The sequence below is a fragment of the Ovis aries genome, chromosome 16 (assembly GCF_016772045.2).
Source record: "Ovis aries strain OAR_USU_Benz2616 breed Rambouillet chromosome 16, ARS-UI_Ramb_v3.0, whole genome shotgun sequence".
Classification (NCBI taxonomy): Eukaryota; Metazoa; Chordata; class Mammalia; order Artiodactyla; family Bovidae; genus Ovis; species Ovis aries.
The window spans coordinates 1,263,914-1,288,640 of NC_056069.1; the positions used below are offsets into that span (position 1 = coordinate 1,263,914).

General features: G+C 49.2%; 1 protein-coding gene across 1 annotated transcript in view; it reads right to left on the reverse strand.

The window, feature by feature from the left end:
- The window catches only part of SLIT3 (slit guidance ligand 3), a 723,236-nt gene that overhangs the window by 661,284 nt on the left and 37,225 nt on the right, over window positions 1–24,727 (reverse strand). The window contains exon 2 of the mRNA XM_027979969.2: window positions 7,488–7,559. Within this exon, the coding sequence (XP_027835770.1) occupies window positions 7,488–7,559 (72 nt within the window). The remainder of the gene's footprint in view (window positions 1–7,487; window positions 7,560–24,727) is intronic.

The window sequence follows — 24,727 nt, forward strand, 5'->3', positions numbered from 1 at the left end:
AATGGGACTTAGCGAGGATGCAGCTGTGACTGAAGATGTTTCTTCGGAAGGTGGAGTTTTCAAAGGGCTGCATGCTCCTCTGGATGAGGCAGAAGGAGAGGCGCCCTGAGGCACCTAAAGGAAAAGCAGAAGGAGGAGCAGCCTTGGAGAAGCTTGGTTTTCACTTCAAAAACGACTCCATGCATGCCAGCCCTCCACCTCTGAGATATTTCAGAACCCCCTGCCCTTCTCAGGCTTAACACTCGGGGCTTCGTGTTTATTTCCAGGTCCCTACGCCTCACAGCTCCTGAGAACAAACAAGGTCTGCTGTTCATCTTCACAGTCCCAGCCCTAACACAGGTTCCCAGCACAGCAGCTACTTCACGGACTTAGCGTATGAGCAAAACACTCAAGGGGACCTTGGGCACACACTGATTTTACATCAAAGAGAAGGCTAGGACACATGAAGTTTCCGACTACCAGAGTGATGGAGGTATTTTGATATTTTACATGTTTGTGAAATTGTTGCAAACAATTAAAATTCAGGATAGTATACACACATATACACACCCTACAAAAGAAACCCTTTTAGGAAAATCAGCTTATATTTTAAAATTTGAACAAGGGCTTCCCTTGTAGCTCAGCTGGTAAAGAATCCACCTGCAATGCAGGAGACCCCAGTTTGATTCCTGGGTTGGGGAAGATCCCCTGGAGAAGGGATCAGCTACCCACTCCAATATCCCTGGGCCTCCCTGGTGGTTCAGACTGTAAAGAATCCGCCTGCAATGCAGGAGACCTGGGTTCGATCCCTGGATTGGGAAGATCCCCTGGAAAAGGGAAAGGCTACCCACTCCACTATTCTTGCATGAAGAATCTCCAAGGACAGAGGAGCCTGGCAGGCTACAGTCCATGAGGTCACAAACAGCTGGACACAACTGAGTGACTAAGCACAGCACAGCACACGAACAGCCGGCCAGAATCCTCACCCACTGTGATTCGCGCACTGATGCTACTCCTGACCCTGCAGGCGAGCCCCATACGGGCTCCTCGTTTAAAACGTATGGGCTCCAAGGAGTAGAAAGGCTAAGCTTAGACCTGTCCAAGGAGAAATTATGGATATAATGCCACAGGGTATGCTCTCACTCCCAGTCTGGTGTGCTTATCATATTTGGTTGAGAATCCCTTTCCAGCTTTCTCACTAACAACTCATGGTGTGATAGTGGACCTCTCAGAGACTCAGCTTCCTCATTTGTAAAATCACACACACACACAAACTAAGTGCTTGTGAGATTAAAAGTGGAGTAAAGTGTATAAATGATCTTGCCAGGATCTACAGTACAATCAGAGGCTTCATAAATGTTCTTTTCCTTCCCTTCTCTTTCTCTTCCATCCTGCCATATGGCAAGGAGGGCCCTGGAATACTAACAGACTCACACTAGCGCCTCTTGCTAAACAGGGGACCAGTGCAATATGAGTTACCTAGGGTTTGTTCAGCTGGGTTTTTACTGTCAATCAATCCATCACAGCGTTTGTTGTCAGTACTTCTCAGCTGTTACAAGGAGCAGCACTAAGTGTCACATTCCCTCAGGGTTTCTAAAGGAATCTAACTCTAACCTCCCATGATGAATCTCTTAGTTCTGTCCTAACCAATCTAACACTATCAGTTTATTTCAGAAAGGGAACTAGAAGAGATGGCTGGATACCTATGTCTTCTTCTCCCTGGTCAAGCCCTAGCAGGCTCATTTCTAAGATCTCTACACACAAACCTTCAAGCTGTGAACTTTCAAACGTGCGGACATGTGTTCGTATGTCCAGTCACATGAGGCGGGAGTGAAACGGCAGCGTGCCCTCCATCTCCCGTTGCTGACGGTCCTGCAGCTCTACCATGCCCCTCCTCTCCCTCTTCCCGTCAGTAACTCTTCTTGCTCGTTCCCCTGATGCCAGTCGCTGTATGCCAGATGCTGCACTGTATACTGTACTTTTCAAGGGGTATACTGTAAGATTAAACATGTTTTCTTCATTTTTTTCTGTTTGTCATGTATTATTTGTGTGAAAACTATTATAAACCTATTACAGTACATTACTCTATAGCTGATTCTGTTAGTTGGGAACCTAGACCACCTTTGCTGGTGTGTGCTAGGTCACTTCAGACGTGTCTGACTCTGCCACCCTATGGACGATAGCCCGCCAGGCTCCCCCGTCCATGGGATTCTCCAGGCAAGAACGCTGGAGTGGGCTGCCATGCCCTCCTCCAGGACATCTTCCCAGTCCACAGAGTGAAGCTGAGTCTCTACGTCTCCTGCACTGGCAGGCGGGTTTTTCATTTCATTTCGTTGGCTGTGCTGGGTCTCAGTTACGGCATGTGGTGTGTGGGATCTAGTTGCCTGACCAGGGCTCGAACCCAGGCTCCCAGCCCTGGGAGTGCAGAGTCTCAGCCACTGGACCACCAGGCAAGTCCCAGCAAGCAGGCTCTTTATCACCAGCACCACCTGGGAAGCACAGACAGGGCTTACAAACGAGCTCTCAGGACAGACTTTGTTCCTATGTAGGGGAGTAGACAGCTTACTCGGAGAAGGAAATGGCAACCCACTCCAGTGTTCTTGCCTGGAGAATCCCAGGGACGGGGGAGCCTGGTGGGCTGCCGTCTATGGGGTCGCACAGAGTCGGACACGACTGAAGCGACTTAGCAGCAGCAGCAGCAGACAACTTACTATACTGTCTTCACAGAGAAGCGTCCTTGACTCTGGTTTGCCTATGGGGTTCAGCCAGAGGGAGGAGATGAGTGGCTAGAAGAAGAATGAGTGAGGCAGGGAATCCGATTCTAACTGCCCCTCAGCCAGACCGCTCCAAGTTGGCTGTTTCTCTGCCTAAGAGCCCAGGTGCTAACCAGCAGTCCTTGCTTTGCGGGCCTCAGACAACCACTTCCTCCCACTGCTCCTTGGGGCTCAAAGGATGCTAGCGACGGCTGCTAGCCCCAGGGAGCTGCACCAGCTCATCCTGGTTTCTCTTAACCTCACCCATAGTTTTGCAAACAAATCTTTATTGATCTCTCCTCATGTGTCCTCCTGGGATCCTGAGTGGTAAGGTAGTTTGGGCCTCTTCTGGACCTTCTTCCTAGACCTTTCAGGATCCAGCCTAGTACCTGGTTTTTAAAGGCTCAATAAATAACCGTGTGATGAATAGATGAATCACTGAAGGAGCGTGCCGTGAACCTCCTGCCTAGCCTTCCAGGCAGTCGAGGAGAGTGCACTAACCATAGCTACCACTCTCGCTTCCCTGACCAGCTACAGGAGTCAGGGGGTCCAGGAAAGGCTGGACTCCCAGAAGGGCTGACTGCGGCTTGAATCTGCTCTGAATAAGAGGGACATGGGTTGTGTTCATCTTCGGCTCTTTCAGCATTGTTATTTTTTTAGTTTTAACATTGGATCAGAATCAGAAATTGCCCCCACGTGATAATGGCTGGGGTGGAGTTTAACTATTTTATTAACCCCATTTGGGATAAAGCTGGTTCCCACACTGTGGGCATAGCAGAGCTCTTGCAACAGACTACTAAGAAAGAGAATATAATTGATAACACCAGAAGAGACACCTTTGCCCATTCCCACCCCTTGGAGGAAAAAACTGTTATAGGCAATTCTTGTATCTTCTCCTTGAATATACTTTATTTGGGGAAAATTCCCTCTGGATGAAGCCGAAGTTCTCCAGTCTCCATTTTATCTGCTTCCATCCACTCACCTGCACTGTATTAACAGTTCTGCATGGAAATGGATGGTAAGCTCAAATTATTCAAGACGATCAAGTCTTTTCTGGCTCACAATAAACTGTAAATAAGAAACAGATACAGGGAATATGCCAAGGTGTGATGCAAGTTTTTCAAAAAAGATAGTTGTCTAGGTTACTCAGCTGAAAAGAATAGGTTGAGAGGAAATATGGTTTAAACGTCAGTATATTTTATTGGTGTGAGTTAGAAAACATTTCAGCTATTCCATGCTGCAGATTCTTTCACACTAATAAAGGGCCACTTGAATGGACTGTCTTTGAGCTGCTAAGGAAGATAATGAAACACAGTATATTAACAGAGTCTAGGAGGTGCGGGGAAGGGGAGGATTTTGGCACAGCTTTATCAAAATAAGAAGAATGTACCAATTAACTGCAAAGATAAACTGTAGTCAAAGGAAAGTTGTAGACCATCCAGAGGATATTAATATGATCTTTTATGATTATTTTAAACTTTCTATTTGCAGACAGCAGATATGGAAATTGGAATTTTTATTACATCTTTCTGATGTAATGGTACGAAAATCAAAGCATTATTTTTGACTTTGTTAGAAAAATGAAGCATTAGCTGCAATTTCTGACTTGTATGAAAGGAAATCTCCCATAGAAGCAAGAGAAAGAAATGGAGAAAACAGAGGAATGTCTCTTCTTTAAGCTGGTAAATGATCTGCCTATATCTCTTTAATAAAAATCACCTTAACACTGAGCCACGAAACTCCCTCGCCTTTATCCCAATCTCCATTCTGATCCACACACTTGTCAGAGCTCCCAGTCATTTGACAGACACAGGACTGCTTGGGGCAAAAGGAAGACTTGGCAGAGGATAGGGCCTTCCCCCCGGGGGTGGTGGGAGGACGGTGCACTGGCCCAAGACCAGAGGACGCGTGGAGGGAACAGCACCTGCTAGCTGGAGGCCCAGCGCTCGGGTCCCAGCACCGCGCCCCCCGGGGCTCGGGGGAGCTCGGCTGAGTCACCTGCACGTCAGTGCTGCATTCATCAATGGCGAGGCCATTACCTTCCTGGCTTCCCAAACTTTCTGTAACGTGAACGAACAGAGGCACTGCACGGAGGTTAGAAAGCACACACTCGGGCTTCTGAGTCCTCCTCCTCCCGCTCCCTGCGCTGCGGAACTTAAGCTATCTGTGCCTCTGTTTCCTCTGGGCAGATAAGCATTAGGAACTGTGCAAAAGAGCTTAGTCTGCGGAAGGCATCATAGATACATCGGTCATTATCATCATCACATTTACCTCTCAGTCAGGAAGACAACACGATGCAAAGCGGTGCTCCACGGGCTTCGCGAGAATACACAGACTGTTTACGGACGCATCGAAACCGTAAGGCATCAGGAGGGTTAGAAGCGCTGCTAACTGCCTCTGAGTCAGACTGCATGTCCCCCAAACTCATATGTTGAAGACTTGATTTCCGATAAATCAGAATGTGGCCTTATTTGGATACAGGATCTTTACTGAGCAGTCAAGTCAAAATGAGGGCGTTACATGATTTCCCTGGCGATCCAGTGGTTAGGACTCCGTGCTTCCAAGGCAGGGGGCGTGGCGTGGCCAAATTAAAAACAAAAAGTTAGGCCATTAGGATGAACCCTAATCCAATCTGACAAGTATCCTTATACAAAGGAGAAATTTGGCCACAGAGATAGACACACATAAAGGGAAGACAATGCGGAGAGACCTGGAGACAACTGTCTCAAAGCCAGAAAACTCCTGAGGCCACCAGACCTTAGAAGACAGGCCACACTAGACCCTTCCCCCACAGTCCACGACAGAAGCTAACTCTGCCAGCACCTTGATTCCGGACTTCTCATCTCCAGAAATGTGAGACCATAAACTTCTGTTGCTTAAGTCACCTAGTATATGGTGCTTCCCTGGTGGCTCAAACAGTAAAGAATCCGCCTGCAATGCAGGAGATGTGGATCCAATCCCCGAGTCGGGAAGATCCCCTGGAGGAGGGCAGGGCGACCCACTCCAGTACTCTTGCCTGGAGAATCCCACGGACAGAGGAGACTGGAGGGCTACAGTCTATGAGGCTGCAAAGAGTTGGGCATGAATTGACAGACTTTGTAACAGCAGCGCTCAAAAACTAATACACCATTCACTCCCTAGTTTACAGATAAGAAAGCTGAGGCCCAGAAGCGTACAGTGGTCTGCTCGAGGTCACGTGGGTAGTAAATTCCAAGTCAGGACCAGAACCTACTATTTCTGGCCTGTAGAATAAAATGCATTGTATTATAAAGGGCTGGTAGTAAAAAGAAGGAGGTGGCTTTAGATATCAAGACTTTAGCTGCGACTTTTAGTAAAAATCTGCCAGTGAAGTTCCAGGACATAACAAATATCAGGCTGCACTCTCAGTCTGGAACCTCACTTACAGGTCAAAATCACCTTCTGAGCCAGGAAGCAAAGAGGTCCAGTGGCTCTCCTCTGGCACTTCTGAACATCTGAGATCCACCAGTGGACATGCATTTAGGTAGCTTCATTCATATTTAGGGGTGGGTGAAAGTGTTCGCCATTTAGCAATGAAACCTAACATTTCTTGCTCCCCCGCTGCACCGATGCCCATCTCAAGTTTTCCTACCTGTCTGTGCAGCTGCAGGTGTTCAGTAAGTGTCCTGACCCTGTCTGACTCTCCCCTCCTTCCTCCCCTTCTCTCCATTAAGCAACAAGATAAATAACTTTTGTCCAGACTGATCTTTTTTTTTTTTTCAGCATGAAAAATTTACAAATTCATTGCAAGAAAGTGCAGAAAGCATTTAATAAAACAGGAAGCTTTGTTGCATTGTCCTAACAAAATGTCCAATTTTAAATTAGTATATTACTCTTACATACAATAACAATTGGTCTTATTTCAAGTAACAGAACAGTAAAAAAATGTCCTTTTAATAAGATGATGATAAAAGACATGACATGAGGAGGTTAATATACGGTCGGCTTTCTTCTGTTGATCACTTGACAATGTGTTCAGCGAAACAGAAGTCCTAGAATAAGTTTTGAGAGTCTATTCTTCTATGCGCAGATATTTTCAGTTGTTGAAATGCATGCAGTAAGTTGAAGTTTTATGGCTACATTATAGCTATTTTTGGATCAACAACATTCCGGTCATGTTGTATTAATTATTCTAAAAATATCAAAATAATAATAGTTGTTGATTAATTCTAATTTACTCACCATTTCCTTAAATCTACTTAAAATTCAATGAATTCTTACTTTTTCCACTCTCTATGCACCCGTTAATTTTTTTTTTCTTTTTTCGGGAAGAGCTTATGTTTCTTTTTAGTACTTCCCTTTTTCTAGGGGTCGTGCTCAAGAGGTATGTGTTGTTCCACTTAGTCCTCTCAACTTCAGAACACAGACAATGGTCTGCTCTTTCAATGCACAGGCTGGAGAGACATCATGCCCTCTACGGAAGGGAAGCACGGTGCGCCAACACGACCCTGCTGCCGCCCTAAAAGCTGGGCACGATGATTTATTCATAGATCGCCTCCTGTTTTCCCTGTCACTAGAACAGACTTCTTCCGTCAGCCTGGTCCAGCCCACAGCGCAGAGACACAGAACGAGACAGCTGAGGAAGGAAACCTGCGTGTACAACGCAGGGCTCTCTGCTGCAGAAGGGGAAATTCTAGTCGCCCAGCGCTGGAAGGCGTGATGTCAGGGCAGTGGGACATTTCCACGAGGCGGAAGAGCTGAGGGGGAAAATGCACTGGAGAGCCTCAAGCTACTTACAAGACACGGAGGTTCTTAAGTCCAGCAAAATCCGTCTTGGTGATCCTAGTGATATTATTTCTGTCCAGGTCACTGCAATAGAGAACAAATTTGGGTCAGATTTTTGCAGGCTACAATTATGGTCTATTTAACCCAGACTGGCTCAGGCTGGAGGGATGCTGCTTGTTCCAGGAGAAGGCTTTCAGTGACTAATGACATTACCTGGAGCATGCCCAACCAGGCTGAAGGACGCTGTATGGAGTAAGCTAGCCACTGTGTGCGTAGTAGAGCCTGGTATGCTTAGCTGCCTGGCTTCTGTTGTCCCTTCTTCAGATAACAAATTTTTCTCTGGAAGCTTCCCTCCCCTGATATAATACAAGTGGGGCTGATCCCTCTTTCCAGCTCTAAGGATGGGCGCTTGATCCAGGCCAGGCTTATAAGCATATTAACTCCCTATGACCACAGTAACTGTTTCAGGAGTACATGCGTGACTCAAATTCCCCATAGCTTTCTCTCCACCGTAGCTGCCAGAAGCCATGGAGCTATACCATGAAGAGAGAACTTTCGAGATGCAGATAAGCCTGGTTCCTAGTGCTTATCCTGTGAGTAGCTGGATCCACCCATGCCTGATGCCAGATTCCTCTGTATTTTGAGATTATGTGAGCCAATCTATGCTTTCTCCCTTATATTTTGTCCTAAATCAGTTTGAGTTGAATTTTCTATCACCTGAAACCAAAAGAATCTTGGCTACCTTGGTACCCGGCCAGGTACTTGCCGATTTGCCAGCTAATCTGCAGACTCTCTGAGGGCAAAGACCATATCTCATTTAACTCCATAACCCAACAGAGCAGAACATTTGCCTGGCAAAAGTAATCTCATGCAACAGGTAAAGACAGCTACGTGGACTATTCTGGCCCCAGCCTGCAGGCTGAAGCTCCTGAGAAAGGTCCCAAAGAGAAGAATATGCCATGGAAGAGCTCCAAGCATTATGGCAATATTGGTGTCAGGGAGAAGGAGGCCCCTCAGGTGGTAGAAAACCAGGATTAGGGAAAAATCAAAGTCAAGAATGAACCTGTTAACAATCGTATAAATACCATGTACACTAAAATTATCTAAGAAGACAGGATTTTTTTTTTTAAAGACCATGGATAATATGTTACAGTTCTTAATAATGAAGCCTGAGCAATTAATTCTTATTTACCATGCCTTACTGATGAGAAACTTTTCAGGGTTTTGGCCAAGTTGGAATCTCAACAAGGTATCTATAAATTGGCTTTGCGTCCCTCCAGAACATTCAGATACTGAGAAGCCATTTTCCCAGTGACAGATCCCACCCATACATTCACGAATCCTTTTGTTCTCCCAGTCAGGTTCTAAATCTTGCTATTATGCCTCAGAAAGACCAGTGAGTTCTCAAGTTGCATAAAGTGACAAGGGAAACAATTTTCATATTCTAGCACTTTGTATAAGGAAAAATCAAGTTAGAGGAGGGATTACTCTTCTAATCTAAAGAATCATGTGCTGTGCTATGCTTAGTCGCTCAATCATGTCCGATTCTTTGTGACTGCAGCCTGCCAGGCTCCTCTGTTCATGGGATTCTCCAGGCAAGAATACTGGAGTGTGTTGCCATGCCCTCCTCCAGGGGATCTTCCCAACCCAGGGATCGAACCCAGGTCTCCCACACTGCAGATTCTTTACCATCTGAGCCACCACGGAAGCCCACTGAAATAAAAATGAAATGAGTCCCCGAGCCACCTCCCTGGGGAACCACCTCCCTCCCTCATCCAGCTTTCCTCTACCTAAAGTAACAATCATTTAGGCTATTACAGGATATTGAGCAGAGTTCCCTGCACTATACAGAAGGTCTTTGCTGGTTATCTATTCTACTTTACTTTTTTATGGTTATCTATTTTCAGTTCAGTTCAATCACTCAGTCATGTCTGACTCTTTGCAACTCCAAGGACTGCAGCATGCCAGGCCTCCCTGTCCATCACCAACTCCCGGAGCCTGCTCAAACCCATGTCCATTGAGTCGGTGATGCCATCCAACCATCTCCTCCTCTGCTATCCCCTTCTCCTGCCTTCAATCTTTTCCAGCATCAGGGTCTTTTCCATGAGTCAGTTCTTTGCATCAGGTAGCCAAAGTATTGGAGCTTCAGCTTCAGGATCAGTCCTTCCAAGGAATAATCAGGATTGATTTACTTTATGATTGACTGGTTTAAATATCCTGAATATTCCTTGGAAGGACTGATGCTGAAGCTGAAGTACCGATACTTTGGCCACCTGAGGTGAAGAGCAGACTCACTGGAATGACAGTGGACTCAATGGACAGAAGTTTGTGCAAACTCTGGGGGATAGTGAAGGACCAGGAAGCCTGGCGTGCTGCAGTTCATGGGGTCGCCATGAGTCAGACATGACTGAACGACAACAAATTTTAAATACAGTAATGTGTATATGTTAATTCCAGCCCCTCCTCTGAGAAAAGTAAAGTAACAAAGTTTGTTCTTAAATAGCTTGTGATGGAGAAAGGCTGTATTTAGACTTTTCAGACTAAGCTGAGGCTCGTCACGGAAGAGCAAGTGTTACACAGGGAAATACAGACTAGCTGTTCCTGCAGGGACCGGACACTTGCACACACACAGGCACGTGGGTGTGCTCCTCCTCACCCCGAGTCGCTTCTCCCCTCCCGTCTCGACTGGAATGGGTGCCTGGGGACCGTGACCACTGTGAATGTGCCAATACAGCCAAGGCTGCAATCGCCAGGACACAGCACGGCACCTCAGCAGCTTGCGCTACTGGCTCGGCACTGACATTTCCAATTAACATTTATTTATGAAGGGGCACAGAGAGTGTGGCTGAAACACTGAGGACCTGGGGACAAGAGTTCAGGTGGGGATTGTGGGGTTGGCTCAGGCACAGAGTCAGTGTCTGGGAGGCTGAGCTTCGGAGGGAAGCAACCACGAGTTTCAACGCCTGTAGTGCCATGTACTAAGTGACTTATAGGCAGTTCATGTCATCTCCAAGGCTCAGTTTCTCCATCAACAAAATGAGGGGGACAGTCTCGACCTCCAGAGTTTTCATGAGGGTTAAATGAGATGATGCATACACAGTGCTTATGAGGCACTGGTTAAATACTCAATCCTGAAACCTACTGGTACTATAATTAGTTGAATTACATCCCCCAACCCTCCCATCCTCTCAGCCTCCCCTGACAAACTTCCACTCTGAAACTTCAGCATACCAAGAGCAGAGGACTGTCCCAGCCCAAATTATGTGCTTTAGAGATGAATCCTGGGATTGCCCAAGGGACTCTGCCGGTGTACTCTTCTCCTATAGGAGAAAAGCGGGGTGCATTTTGTGGCTAACAAATATTAATGGAATGGCAGCACCCGGAGTGGCCCCCTCCAGCTGCCGCTCCCTTGCAGCCTGTCTATGACATCTGATTCTCTGGTATCTGGCTGCAGACAGAGGGCAGGGATAGAGCTGAGTTGTTCATCTGCCCCCAACGCTCCACCCTGCCTAATGCACACACTTCCACAGGTCAGACAGCACACAGGCTTGAGGAGGCACAGGTCAGGGTTCGAGTCTCTCTACCACTCCCCGCTCCAAGCTGTATGAGTTTGAGTACCTTACTTAAACTCTCTGAGCCTCCACGCTTTATGTAACCCTCTCCTACCTGCAACTTCCCCAGGGGCTCAGTGGTAAAGAATCCACCTGTAACACAGGAGCCTCAGAAGACACGGATTCAATCCCTGGGTAGGGAAGATCCCTTGGAGGAGGGCATGGCAACTCACTCCAGTATTCTTGCCTGGAGAAACCCACGGACAGTGGAGCCTGAGAGGGCTACAGTCCGTGGGCTCACAAAGAGTTGGACACGACTACAGCAACTTAGCACACAAGCATGCTCCTACCTGAAGATCTCGAAACTGTGAGGAGGACAGAGCCTGGACTACCAGCTTCTTGGCTGAAAATGGAACGAAGGAAAGTGATGCTGAGAAAAGGCTGCCCCGCCTCACATGCTTGTTCCATCCTCGGCCTGGTCATCCCAGGCCGGGCTCCTCTGGACCTTCAGCCATATGTCTCAGCCTTCAGCTTTGTTCTTTGAGGAAATCAGTCTACTTTAGCCCAGTATGAGTTCCGGACCATGTGCAGGATGAATGATCCCACCTGGGATGATGCTAGATGGGGACGCCATTTCAGTGTCTAGATGGGAGACGGAAAAGTGGGGCCTTCTCAAAACATGTCTACGAAGAGTTTCTTTGATACGCTTGCCTCCAAGAGGTGAAGTCTATGCCCCCTTCCCTTGAACCTGAGCAGGACTTTGTGACTGTGTAGGCAAACAGGACTATGGCAGGAGCGATGCTGCAGAACTTCTGAGCTAGATCAGAAGAGGCAGTAAGTGGCCGACTGGCTCCTTCTTTGGGCACTTGCCTTAGAGCCTGAGATGCCGTGCGAGAAGATCAGAAGACCTGGAGTCCCCACTGGTGAGATCACATGAGGGGGCCAGAGAGACAGAGAGACCTCTGTGGAGCCTGGCTGGTCCAGCCCTGGCTGTTGTGAGTCTTTCCTGCTTAAAGGTCAGATGCGTTAAGTGCAGACACCTCTGAGATTCCAGCCCAGCTACCACCTGACTGTAACTTAGGAGAAACTCAGATCACCCAGCTGAACCATTCCTAATCTCCTAGTCAGAGAAACCATCAGAGACAATACTAAAGCAAGTGTGTATCTTAAGCCATTAAATTTTAGAGTGACTCATTTTGCAACAATAGAGAGACGGAAGAGAAATATCTAATGTATGAATATTTAATTGACCATAAAAAATGGAACTCTATTTACATGACTGTCAACGGCATGTCCTTTTGGAGACTTGCCTGCATTCTCGAGACCCTTGGTCCTGCCATTGTGGCCAGTGATGGCTTAGAAGGGCCAAAGGCACGTGTCGTTCTAGGGATAAGGTAAGAACTGCCCCTTCTCTCAGGCTCTGAGAAGTAAAGGCTGCATGATTAGGGTTGCCCATCTCTCTAAGTGGGGCTCTGGATGCCATGGGAATCATCATGGTATTATATTAGCAATCCATTTTCCTACTGATGCATACAGACAGGCCTCATTTCCCAGCTTCCCGTGCAGGTAGGTGTAACCACGTGACTGCAATTTCATCACCATTACATGAGTGGAAGTGTTAACTGCTCAGTTGTGTCTGACTCTTTGTGACCCCATGGACTATAGCCCACCAGACTCCAGTCCATGGAATTCTCCAGGCAACAATACTGGAGCGAGTGTCACATGAACAGAAGTAATACATGCCACTTTTAGGCCTGATCCATAAAACTTCCCACCTCCACATTCTTTATTTTTCCTCATCTTGGACTAGATTCAATTGTTCCAGTGGAGAACTGCAAGTGTGGCAGAAGGAAAAAGCCCAAGACCCTGAAAAACTGCGGAATACAGACTTTTCTCCCATCCCGCCGTTTACCCACATTGGATTCAGACATGTTCAAGAAATAACTCTTACGTGACTGAAACTTGGGGACTGTTTGATACAGCACTCGACACTGAAGAATGAATATCTTAGTCAGGAGCTTTGTGTTCTTTCTATTTCCTTTTCTCTGCAACAGTTCTGGAAGGTATGAACTACTACCTTCCTTCAGTAGATAAACTACTAAGGATTAGCTTTAAAAAGAGCCGATATTTGTTGAGCCAAACAATGCACCAAGCTTCCCTGGTGGCTCAGAGGGTAAAGCGTCTGCCTACAATGCGGGAGACCCAGGTTCAATCCCTGGCTCGGGAAGATCCCCTGGAGAAGGAAATGGCAACCCACTCCAGTACTCTTGCCTGGAAAATCCCATGGACTGAGAAGCTTTGTAGACTACAGTCCATGGGGTCACAAAAAGTCGGACACAACTCAGTGACTTCACTTCACTTAAATCCAGTCAGCAATCATATGTAGTAGGTACATTTATTATCCCACTTTTCACATGATAAAGCACCCTAGCTTAGAAGATTTTATCCATAAATCAACTTGCCACAAGGTCAAACAAGCAGTAAGTGGCAAGGCTGGGATTTGAACCCAGGCTCCTTGAATGCAGAGATCATGTTTTTAACCATCACATCATGCTGCTCAACCCCAACTAGGATCTAAACATTTTCTACTTCATCAGGGTGTGTGTGTGTTCAGTCGCATCCAGCTCTTTGAAACCCTATGGACTGTAGTCCTCCAGGCTCCTCTGTCCATGCGATTCTCTCAGCAAGAATACTGGAGTGGGCTGCCATTTCCTTCTCCAGGGGATCTCCCTGACCCAGAGATTGAACCCGTGTCTCTTGCATCTCCTGCGCTGGCAGGCGGATTCTTTACCAATTGCACCACCAAGAAAAACTAATGACTAAATAAACAGAACAGAGCAGAATTCATCATCATATGTCTTAGGGAGAGTGAAGGGATAACCCTAGTGGCTTTGCTGCTCCCCGCTCCAGCCAAGATGGTGCACACTTTTCATCCCATCTTCCCATGAGACCTGAGCCGGCGGGAGTGCTGAGCCCCCTTGCAAACTACAGGGGGAAATGCGCTCTTGCTGTTCTTGCCCACGTCTGGTTTCTACCACGTTCCTCATCACCCGCCATGTTGCTTCCACGCTTAGGCATCACCTCGGTAACCCTGCACTGCTGTTCCCCATCCCCGCCAGTGACTCATGAGGCAGGGCTGTGACTTGGAGCTCTGTGCTTTTCTCACATCTGTTCAACACCTTGGGTGGGGTGGAGAGGAAGTGTAACTCAGAACAACACTGGAAAAAATGAAGCAGAAATGTTCTAGGGCAGACCACTGTCCTTATCTTGGCACGTGTACATTCATCCTTCTTTTGATTGACTCTGTGGCATTCTTGCAACATTTTCTTTTTGTCATTTGGGGGATGAAGAAAGGAGCAAAACCCAACCCCAGCACAGGGCTGGAGAAACAGGGCTTCAGCTGCAAATTCGGGAAAGGAGTGTTTGAGTCCTCGCTTTCTCACTTCTGGGCTATGTGACTTTGAGAAAGTCACTTAACTTTACTGGGCCTCAGTTGTTGGTACTGTTGTTGAGACTTTTATAAAGTATGAGCCAAAAAGTGCCAGCTCTACAGGATTACTATGAGATTCAGGAGATAAAGTATGTGAGGAAGTACTTTCTGTACGGCATTTGGAATGGTTGTTTTCATCCACACCATCGACGGGGAGGGAGAGGATGCAGAGGTGTAGGTTAGGACTGGCTTCACCAAAGACGTTCATCTGTGATGAGGAAACATCATCAGAGCCAGAGAATACACCATCTGTTCAGATCAGACTCTAAGACCACCAGCCCTCCGTGTGGGCTTCTCAGGTGGCTCAGTGGTAACGAACTTGCCTGATGATGCCGGAGATGTGGTTCCATCCCTGGGTTCGAAAGATCCCCTGGAGGAAAAGATGGCAAGCCACCCAGGATTCTTGCCCAGGACACCATGTGGACAGAGAAGCTTGGCAGGCGACAGTTCATGGGGTCACAAAGAGCTAGACAGCTGAGGGACAGAGCACGCACACGCACACGGCGTGAGCACGCCGCCCGTGTGATCAGGACACGCACAGTGCCACCTTCCCCGTGTCAGGAGAGTAAATAAGGTCTCAACACAGGGCAAACGTGTAAGCACCAGCCTACAACAGAGTGGCTCCCTATTACAGGGGCACACAAGCGGAGACTGGTTGTTGGCTCGTGTTGGACACGATGCCTAGAGGGCATCTGGGATGGGTAGGAAGCAAGACTCAAGATCTAGAATGCCCTGACAACTTGGAGACCTATAATTCTATTTGGGGGTCCAGAACCAAGTGGGCTTAGAAGCTATGCCTTGGTCCTTGTCATTAGAGAGCTTGCAGTCTAGCTTAGGAGACGGACTAAGACTTACGAGATACACAGAGAATGGTGGAAGAGTGAAAAACTCAATGGTAAGAGATGTAATCTAGTGACAGGTTCTGCGGGGAGTGGGCAGTCAGAGACCTGAGGGAACTGTTAGAGCAGGAACTCAGAGAGAAGGCCCCTGGAGCAGACGGGGACAGAGTGTATTGGGGGTGGGGGCTCGTGGTCACAGCAGGGCCGTGACAGGGGCCACAGAGAAGCGGAAGGTCTGAGGCCAGAGAGGGCCCACAGGCTCACAGGCCTTCAGATGGATGATGCATTCACATCAAGACCCCAAGGCCCAGACTTCCCTGGTGCTCCAGTGGCTGAAAAGCCACCTGCCGATGCTAGGGACAGGGGTTCCACCCATGGTCCAGGAAAATCCCACATGCCGTGGCACAGCTATGCCAGCGAAATGCACCTGCCGATGCTAGGGACACGGGTTCCACCCCTGGTCCAGGAAAACCCCACACGCCGTGACAAAGCTATGCCAGCGAAATGCGCCTGCTGATGATAGGGACATGGGTTCCACCCCTGGTCCAGGAAAGTCCCACATGCCGTGGCACAGCTATGCCAGCGAAATGTGCCTGCCAATGCTAGGGGCACGGGTTCCGCCCCTGGTCCAGGAAAACCCCACACGCCGTGGCACAGCTATGCCAGCGAAAGCCACCTGCCGATGCTAGGGGCACGGGTTCCGCCCCTGGTCCAGGAAAACCCCACACGCCGTGGCACAGCTATACCAGCGAAATGCGCCTGCTGATGCTAGGGGCACGGGTTCCACCCATGGTCCAGAAAACCCCACATGCCATGGCACAGCTATGCCAGCGAAATCCACTTGCCAATGCTAGGGACACGGGTTCCACCCCTGGTCCAGGAAAGCCCCACACGCCGTGGCACAGCTATGCCAGTGAAATGCGTCTGCCGATACTAGGGACATGGGTTCCACCCCTGGTCCAGGAAAGCCCCACACGCCGTGGCACAGCTATGCCAGGTGCCACAACTACTGAGGCCCACTGGCTCTAGAGCACGTGCTCTGCAACGAGAGAAGTCCCCGCAGTGAGAAGGCCGCACACTGCAACCAGAGAAAGCCTGTGTGTAACAGCGAAGACCCAGGTCAGCCAAAATTAAAAAGAAAAAGATCCCATAGCCCGATCCGGGGACTCCTGCTCAGGACAAGGTACGAGGAGCTAGACTTAAGATGTTCCTTACCTAGTCTGAATCCCTGTTTACAACCAGCAAAGAAGAGGGCCTAACAAAGCCAGAAGAAGCTGGCAAGGGAGCTTTGGCTTCACTTTGTGATTCGCCTCTCTCTGCACTGGGAGGCTGACCTGCATGGAGCACACTGCAGGGCTAGCCCCTGGGCTCTTGCCTCTCTTTGAGTTAAGTTAAGCAGGAGCTGGGAGAAAGGGAGCAGAGGGAAGGAGGGCATTCTTCCTCCTGGTGGGCACCCTGAGAGGTCATGCAGGTCAGCTAGCATCACCACCAAAGGTCACAGCTCCTCCTCCTGACTGACCACTTCCTGCCCCAGAACATGCTGCCTTCTCTCCTCTTCTCTGAGAGGCTCCATCACCTCTAGTCTTGCTTCCCTGAGCCACAGCCACCCCTCTGAAACAGTCGCTTGTGATGCTTTTGAACTGTGGTTCTGGAGAAGACTCTTGAGAATAATTTGGACTATAAAGAGATCAAACCAGTCAATCCTAAAGGAAATCAGTCCTGAATATTCATTAGAAGGACTGATGTTGAAGCTGAAGCCTCAATACTTTGGCTTCCTGATGCGAAGAGCTGGCTCACTCGAAAAGACCCTGATGCTGGGAAAGGCAAATGGAGAGGGGGCAGCTGATATGAGATGATTAGATGGCATCACCAACTCCGTGGACATGAATTTGAGCAAACTGCAGGAGATAGTGGAGGACAGGGGAGCCTGGTGTGCTACACACAGTCCATGGGGTCACAAAGAGCTGGAAATGACTCAGGGGCTGAGTAACAACAAATCAGCCCTCCTCAGGCAATCCTAATTCTGAGTGTTTCCGCCAGTTTCCTGTTTCTGACAGACACTTCACTCATTCATTTGACAAACATATCCTGACCATTAAGTTTCAGATCCCAGACTAAATGCTGGGAAATGGTTAAACTGGCATGATCCCCATCCTTAAGCAGTTAGGGGCTAATGGGGAAGAGACAAATAAAGGGTCAAATACCACGGGCTGTGGTAAGCATTCTACACTGAAAAGTGAAAGTGAAAGTCCGACTCTTCGCAACCCCATGGACTACCCAGACCATGAAATTCTCTAGGCTAGAGCCATTCCCTTCTCCAGGGGATCTTCCCAACCCAGGGACTGAACCCAGGTCTCCCGCATTGCAGGCGGCTTCTTTACCATCTGAGCCACCAGGAAAGCCCAAGGGATTCACAAACATTTTCTTTAAAAGGTGAGATAATAAATCAATGTGATTCTGCTGGCCATATTTTTTATGGCAACAATTCAACTTTGCTTCCTAACATGAAAGCGCTGTAAAATACACAAACTAATGGGCGTGGCTGTGCTCCAATAAAACTTTATTTAGAAAACAGGGTGAAGTCTGGATTTGGCCTAGAGTTTGCAGTGTACAGACTCCTGCTCCAGACGGTGCCAGAGGTGTAAGTAAAGGCTTATGGGAGAGTACAGAGGAAGCAGGACTGAGTAATCAGGTTTTCAGGGTCAAGAGAGGTTTCCATGAAAAAGTATAACATTTTAATTGAGACCTCAAGAATGACTTGGTCATGGCCAGTGTGGCTGGCATAGGAATATGTCAGAGGGAAAAAAGAGGATTCCAATAAAAGAAACAGCATATAAAACCCCAAGGCACTGCCTCAGGATAACCGCAAGCAGATCTGCTTAGCTGTTACTTTTGGCATGCTGCAGGGGAAAGCAGACACTCCTCCTTTTCCCCCATTCCTTCGTTGCTTGCTTCCTCCCTCCGTCTTTCTCCTTCTCCTTCCCTTCTCCCTCCAGTATGCCTTTATTAAACACCTACTCTGAACCTGGCTCTGTGCTTGTGGCCAGGGATAGAGCATTGGACAACAACAAAGAAGTTCCTATCAGGAGCTCTGTGATTCGGAAACTGTGTGTCTCAGACTGGGACTTGAACCCACATGGCCAAGACGAGAACCCAGCCAAAACCCACAGCCTTCCAACTGGGATCACACACCTGGTCTCAGGATGCAGTGAAGCTCAGGTTCTTGATGTCTCAACCCAGAAAGAATTCAGTGGGAGATAGGTAAGAAGTGAATTTATTTAGAGAGAAACACAGTCTACGGAATATTGTTCTCATTATCGTTGTTTAGTCGCTAAATCATGTCCGACTCTGCGACCGCACGGACTGCAGCACACCGGGCTTCCCTGTGCCTCACTATCTCTCGGAGTTTGCTCAGACTCATGTCCATTGATTCAGTGATGCCATCCAGACACCTCATTCTGTGCCACCCCCTTCAGAGACAGCAGTGCCAGGATAGGGGATGGTTACTTTTTGTGGACTGGGTGATTTCATAGGCTAATGAGTGGGAGGATTATGGCAACTGTTTTGGGGAACAGGGTGGGGACTGTTAGGAATTGCCCGCTTTTTGGTCTTGACTGGTTCGCCTTGGAACGGTGCTGGTGCTGGTGGGTGTATCATTTAGTGGGCTGGTGTTCTACGATGAACATTCACTGAGGCTCAAGGTCTGGCGGCCGCCGATCTGACCGTCCTGTCTACCGTCTTGGGCCTGCTTGGTTTTAGTCCGTTTACGTCACACGGGCTTCCCCCATGGCTCAGTGGTAAAGAATCCACTTGCCCATGCAGGAGATGCGGATCTGACCCCTGGGTTGGGAAGATCCCCCTGGAGAAGGAAACGGCAACCTACCCCAACACTCTTGCCTGGGAAATCCCACAGACAGAGGAGCCTGGCGGGCTGTGGTGCGTGGAGTCACGAAGAGTCGGGCGCGACCGAGGGACTGACAGCAGCAACAGTCTATGCCGCGTCCTTGGGCTACATCGTTCTTCTGAAAGTCTGTGCCCTGCTCCCTCCTCCTGTTTCAATTCCTGCCTGACTCCTGCGTCACTCTTCTCCTCTTGGAGAGGGAGGCAGACAGCTTCCAGGGCACCTCCTCGGTCAGTGCCCCTTGGCGTTAGCAACTTTGTGTAATCCCCTCTTGGTGAGCATGGACAGGACCTGATGGCTTGCTTCTCACCAATAGAGCACTGCAAAAGCGACAGGAGGTCACCACTGTGATGGCCTCACGTATGCTGTAGTGCCTGCGTTGCTAGGGGACCCATTCTCTCAGCGCCTGTGATGAAGCAGGCGGCATGTTATGGCGGTCAATCAGGTGAGGGACAGAGGCAGCCCCTACAGCATCCAGTGAGGACCTGAGAACGGCCAGCAAGAGCTCGGAGAGCCTGTCTAACAGGATGCAGGGGACTGAGTTCTGCCAACAGCCTCAAGAGTCTGGAAGTGGGTCTGTCCCCAGCTGAGCCTTCAGATGAGATGACAACCCCAACCAACAGCTGAATTGCAGCTTTGTGAGACCCTGAAGCAGAGACCTCCAGCTAATGCAAGGTGATAAATGGGAGCTGTTAAAGCTGCAAACTTGTGCAGTATTAGAAAACTAACACAGTGCCACACAGGCAACCACAAATAAACAACAGAAGTATAGGCTATGGGGAGATAACCAGGAAGTCACGCCAGGGTAAGGTGGAGAGAAGGGAGGTGCGAGGAAGCAGGAGCACCAGCTAAGGTGACCAGGAGGGGTCTCTCAGGAGAGATTTGGTCCAAGAAAAGCAAAAAGCAGCAGCCAGATGGCGGCACAGGCTAAAGGCAAGATTTCCGAGAGGAGGGACAGGCGCACAGGACACTGCGACTACAGAGAGCATCTGAAGAGTCTAGGCGGCGAAGGAGGCGCAGGTAACTGGAGCAGGAGGCCCCAGTGGGATATGGGGGGGGGGGTCATCTAGACAGCGGAACATCCACGGGGCAGGCTTCAGGCCCTCGGCAGTCAGAGCCACAGGGGGTCAGGCAGGGAAACGATCCGACCTAACGGCCCGCATCCTCTCCCTGACACCAAGCCTGCTCCCTGCAGCCACTTAGTCTCCCCCAGATTCCAGCTTCTTTCCTGAAGCAAGAGCGGGGCAGCCAGGTGGGTCTCATCGCCCTTTCAGCCTACCTCATTCACTTCTTTCTCTTTTTCACGCATTCTTATTGGAGTGCAGCTGGCCTACAATGCTGTGTTAGTTTCTGCTACACAGCGAAGTGAATCGGTCACACATGTACCCTTACCCACTCTTTTTTATATTCTTTCCCCATATCAGCCATTACAGAGAATTTTCTTTTTAAATTTATTTATTTGACTGTGGCTGCAGCACTCAAAGTCTCAGCTGCAGCATGAGGGATCTACTTCCCTGACGAGATATCGAACCCAGGCCCCTCGGTATTGGGGGTGTGGAGTCTTAGCCACTGGACCACAGGGAAGTCCCCCTCTGCAATGAGGAGTATTTGGGAGAGTTCCCTGTGCTATAAGTAGGTCCTTGTTAACTGTTTTATGCATGTGGTGGTGGTGTAGTCGCTAGGTTGTGTCTGACTCCACGGTGACGCCATGGAGCGTAGCCCACCAGGCCCCCCGTCCATCGAATTTCCCAGGCAAGAAACACTGCAGTAGGGTGCCATTTCCGTCTCCATTTTATTGATATATATAATGATGTGCGGTGTCGATCCCAGTCTCCCCGTTTACCCCTCCCCTTACCTCCCATGTCCACCTGGTGACTGTAGGCCTATTCCTTCTTCCAGCCCACAGACGCCGATCGAGCTCCCACCAGATCAGGAGCCATGCTAGCGGCTCCATCGACACCTACGCCGTGTCATTTGCTGGCCTCGAGAGCCAGCTCCCTGTACAGACCCGATTCTTCAGTTACGGGGTGAACTGTGGTCCCCATGAGATGCACTGAAGTCCTGTCTCCCGGCACTCGTGAACGTGGTGTTATTTGGAAATCGGGTTTTGGTTGATGTAATGAGAGGCCGTGAGGGTGGGACCTCACCCAATACGACTGGAGTCCTTCGAAGAGGACGAGACAGAGACCCACAGGGAGGACGTGTGATGACAGAGGCAGAGGCTGGAGTAGTGCAGCTGCAAGGCAAGGACCACCAAGGAGCGCCAGCCACCCCTAGAGCCGGGAGGGGCAAGGGAGGACCCTGCACAGACACGAGGGAGGACCCTGCAGAGACACGAGGGTGACGAAGGACTCTCCCTACAGACTGCAGAGCAGGCACAGCCCTCCCGGCCCCGCGATTTCAGGCTGGCCCGCGGGACCATGACAGCGTGCACTTCTGCTGTGTGAAGCCACCCAGTCTGCGGCATTCAGGTACAGCAGCTCCAGGGGCCCCGGACACCCGCACTGCAGGCTGGGCGGAGCCTCCCAACCCTGCTCCCTGCAGGGCTCCCAGCCCCTCCATCCCATGCTGACCTGTCCTTGCTCTGGGCTTCTGCATCACTCAGCCCCTGCTCAGCTCATTTTGGGCTTTCATCACACTCCCTCCCACCTCGTGTGCTGCTGGCTGATTCCTGTGTGTTTGCCTCTTCTCCCAAAGGAGTGTGAAGTTCTGTGGGAGCCAAGACCACAGACTCTACCCTCCCACCGCCTTCTTCCCAGACCCCTCGAGTGAAGTGAGGCCTCTGGGAGACGTTCAGAGAAATGTACGCTAGTTTTCCTTGGATCCTGGGGTGAAGAGTTTTTTAAACATTTCACACTTTGCTCATTAGTATTGTCAATGTTTTCCACAGTAAATATGTATTACTAATATACCCTCTCTTCCCTCAAAAAAAAAAAAAATCGCATTGACCCAGTTGAAATAAGACTCTCCCCATAGCTAAAGAGACCAGTTCGTGTTAGTTGCTCAGTTGTGTCTGACTCTTTGCAAGCCCGTGGATTGTAGCCCGCCAGGCTCCTCTGTCCATGGAATTCTCCAGGCAAGAGTACTGGAGTGGGTAGCCGTCCTCTTCTCTAGGGGATTTTTTTTGAGCCAGGAATGGAACCTGGGTCTCCTCCATCGCAGGCAGACTCTCAGTAAAGCTACAGCTGTTCGAGACTCTGGAAAACTGGCCAAAGGCAAACGTTCCTTGAAAACCCCAAGGGCAGCTCTTGGGAGCTGCTCAGACTGCCCTACCTTAAGGAGTGTCTCTCTTTCTTTGCTTTCTCTCCCAGTCTAAAGGACCTAATGCCATCCATCCGTCTTCAACAATGGAAGAGAAAAACAGCAAGTGTTCCAGAACTGTCAAATTACCATCCCACCAGGCCACAGAACACCCATCACAGAGCTCCTGCCTCCTGCCTTACCTCTCCCGACTCGCACAACAGGAGGGATCATTCAATTGTTCTCCGACTTTTTGCTCTACATTCAGATCAGTTATAACCACATACAAGTTTAAAAACACATACACACATTCAGGAGAGAAATGGCTGAATCCGATTTAGAAAACTGGCTTCATGCTACCTCAGTTGTTTGGGAACTAAGCCTCCCTGGGCTAAATGTCTGGCTTGGCAACACTCTCGCATATATAATTTTACACCTGCAGAAGTTTGCAGCCAGTGCCGTGCAGACAGCTACCTGCAGGGAGGAGAGCGGGCCAGACAGAGGGGCAGCCTGGATGCTCAGATGTGGTGGAGGATACGGTGGCAGCTGCAGTGGTGGTGAGGGTCTGTGGGGAGAGGGAGGGAGCACAGGGGCTCCACTGTCCTCTCCCTGCAGCAGGAGGGCTCCCTGCCACCCCTGCTTGCTCTGCTCAGCTTCACCTCCAGCAGGAAGAGGCATACCTGGGGCATCGCCAGCTCTTTGTTGGAGGTAGTCAAGTAGAAGCTGCCAACAGGTAGCCCACGGGCCTAAGTGGCCCATAGACATGTTTAGTCCGGTCCTCAATAGGACTTAACATTTGTCACTGAAACACCAACTGGAGGTCATTTCATGCACGGATCTGGAATTCTGGCTTGTCTCCCCCAACTCAGATGATGTGACAGCCTGGGCTTCCGTGGCCCCTGGAAACCGGAGCTAAAAGACAACTAACTGCCCGTTCTGGCCAAGGACAAGTGCTCCGATACTCTTCAGTCCCGTTCATCTGCTTCCCTTGTCTATGTCACCTGCCCGGTCCCTACCGGCACGTGAGTTTGAGATCCGTGCTCCACAGGCTATTGCTTAAGAAAGCAGGCCCTGGCATCAGTCTGGGCTCCCATCTTACCAGAGAGCAATGTGATTTCAGGCAAGCTACTGAACCCACTCCTCAGCTGCTGCTGCCTCGTCTCTAAAGTGGGTATAATAACAGTACCCAGCTCCAAGGATATTGTAAGGATTTAATGAGATGATAAAGTGATTTTAGCATAGGATTTGTCAAATAGTAAGTACTCAATAAGTAACCATCACCATCAATTTGATGATTATTATTCATGTAAAATGTGAGCACAAGTAAGATGCAGAAAGGGAAGGGGGGTGGGACCTGCTGCTTAATTAACCTCAAAGAGGCACTTGATCTCATCCATAGCCCTTCCCCTGGTTTTCCTAGTCCACCCAGACACATCACCCTTCCACAAAGCATCCACAGAAATATCTCTCCATCCACAACACACATCCAGACACTCCAAACCTCACTCTCAAAAAATAAATCCTTCCTGAATTATTCCTGTGATGACTTAAGGCAACTTGATCTGAGCAGTAACCTCCAGGAGTTGACTATCAACCCAAAGGGTTACTTATGTCCCACTTTATCATGCCCAGAATTCTCAAACTCTTCCCACAAGATCTGTTCTCAAAAGCCTTTCCCACACTGTATAGGAGAGCACATGAAAAAAAATGACTCTGCGACTCCCTGGGAGAAACAGACATCTCAGAAGAGACCGAGCTCAGCCTTGGAAACTGTGGCAGAAAATGGTGGGTACATAGGATGTCAGGGACAGTGTTCTGTGTTAATGAAACAATTTCATTTTCTTCCTAGGGAAACACAGGATGAAATTTCCCAGAACCCTCTGTATTATGTGGGGACCACGTGACTGGTTTCTGATTAAAGGAATGTGGATGGACGTGACAGACGCCAACTGTGGGCAAGTCTGTAAAACATTCTGCACAACATCACACTCACTTCCCTTGTCATGTCTTCCTGACATGTGTAAGCCACATGTCAAGATGCTGGTGTTCCAAGACGGAAGGAGCCCAGGCTCCTGAGTGGCTGGAACACAGGCCACCCAGCCACTACCCAGATATGAAGAAGTGATGCATTTTCTTACATTTTACCGCTGATATATCTGGACTTTTTGTTCCTGCAGCACAGCCTTGTCTGTGCGGGCTGAAATGGTGATATGGTGGAGTGGGAAGGGATG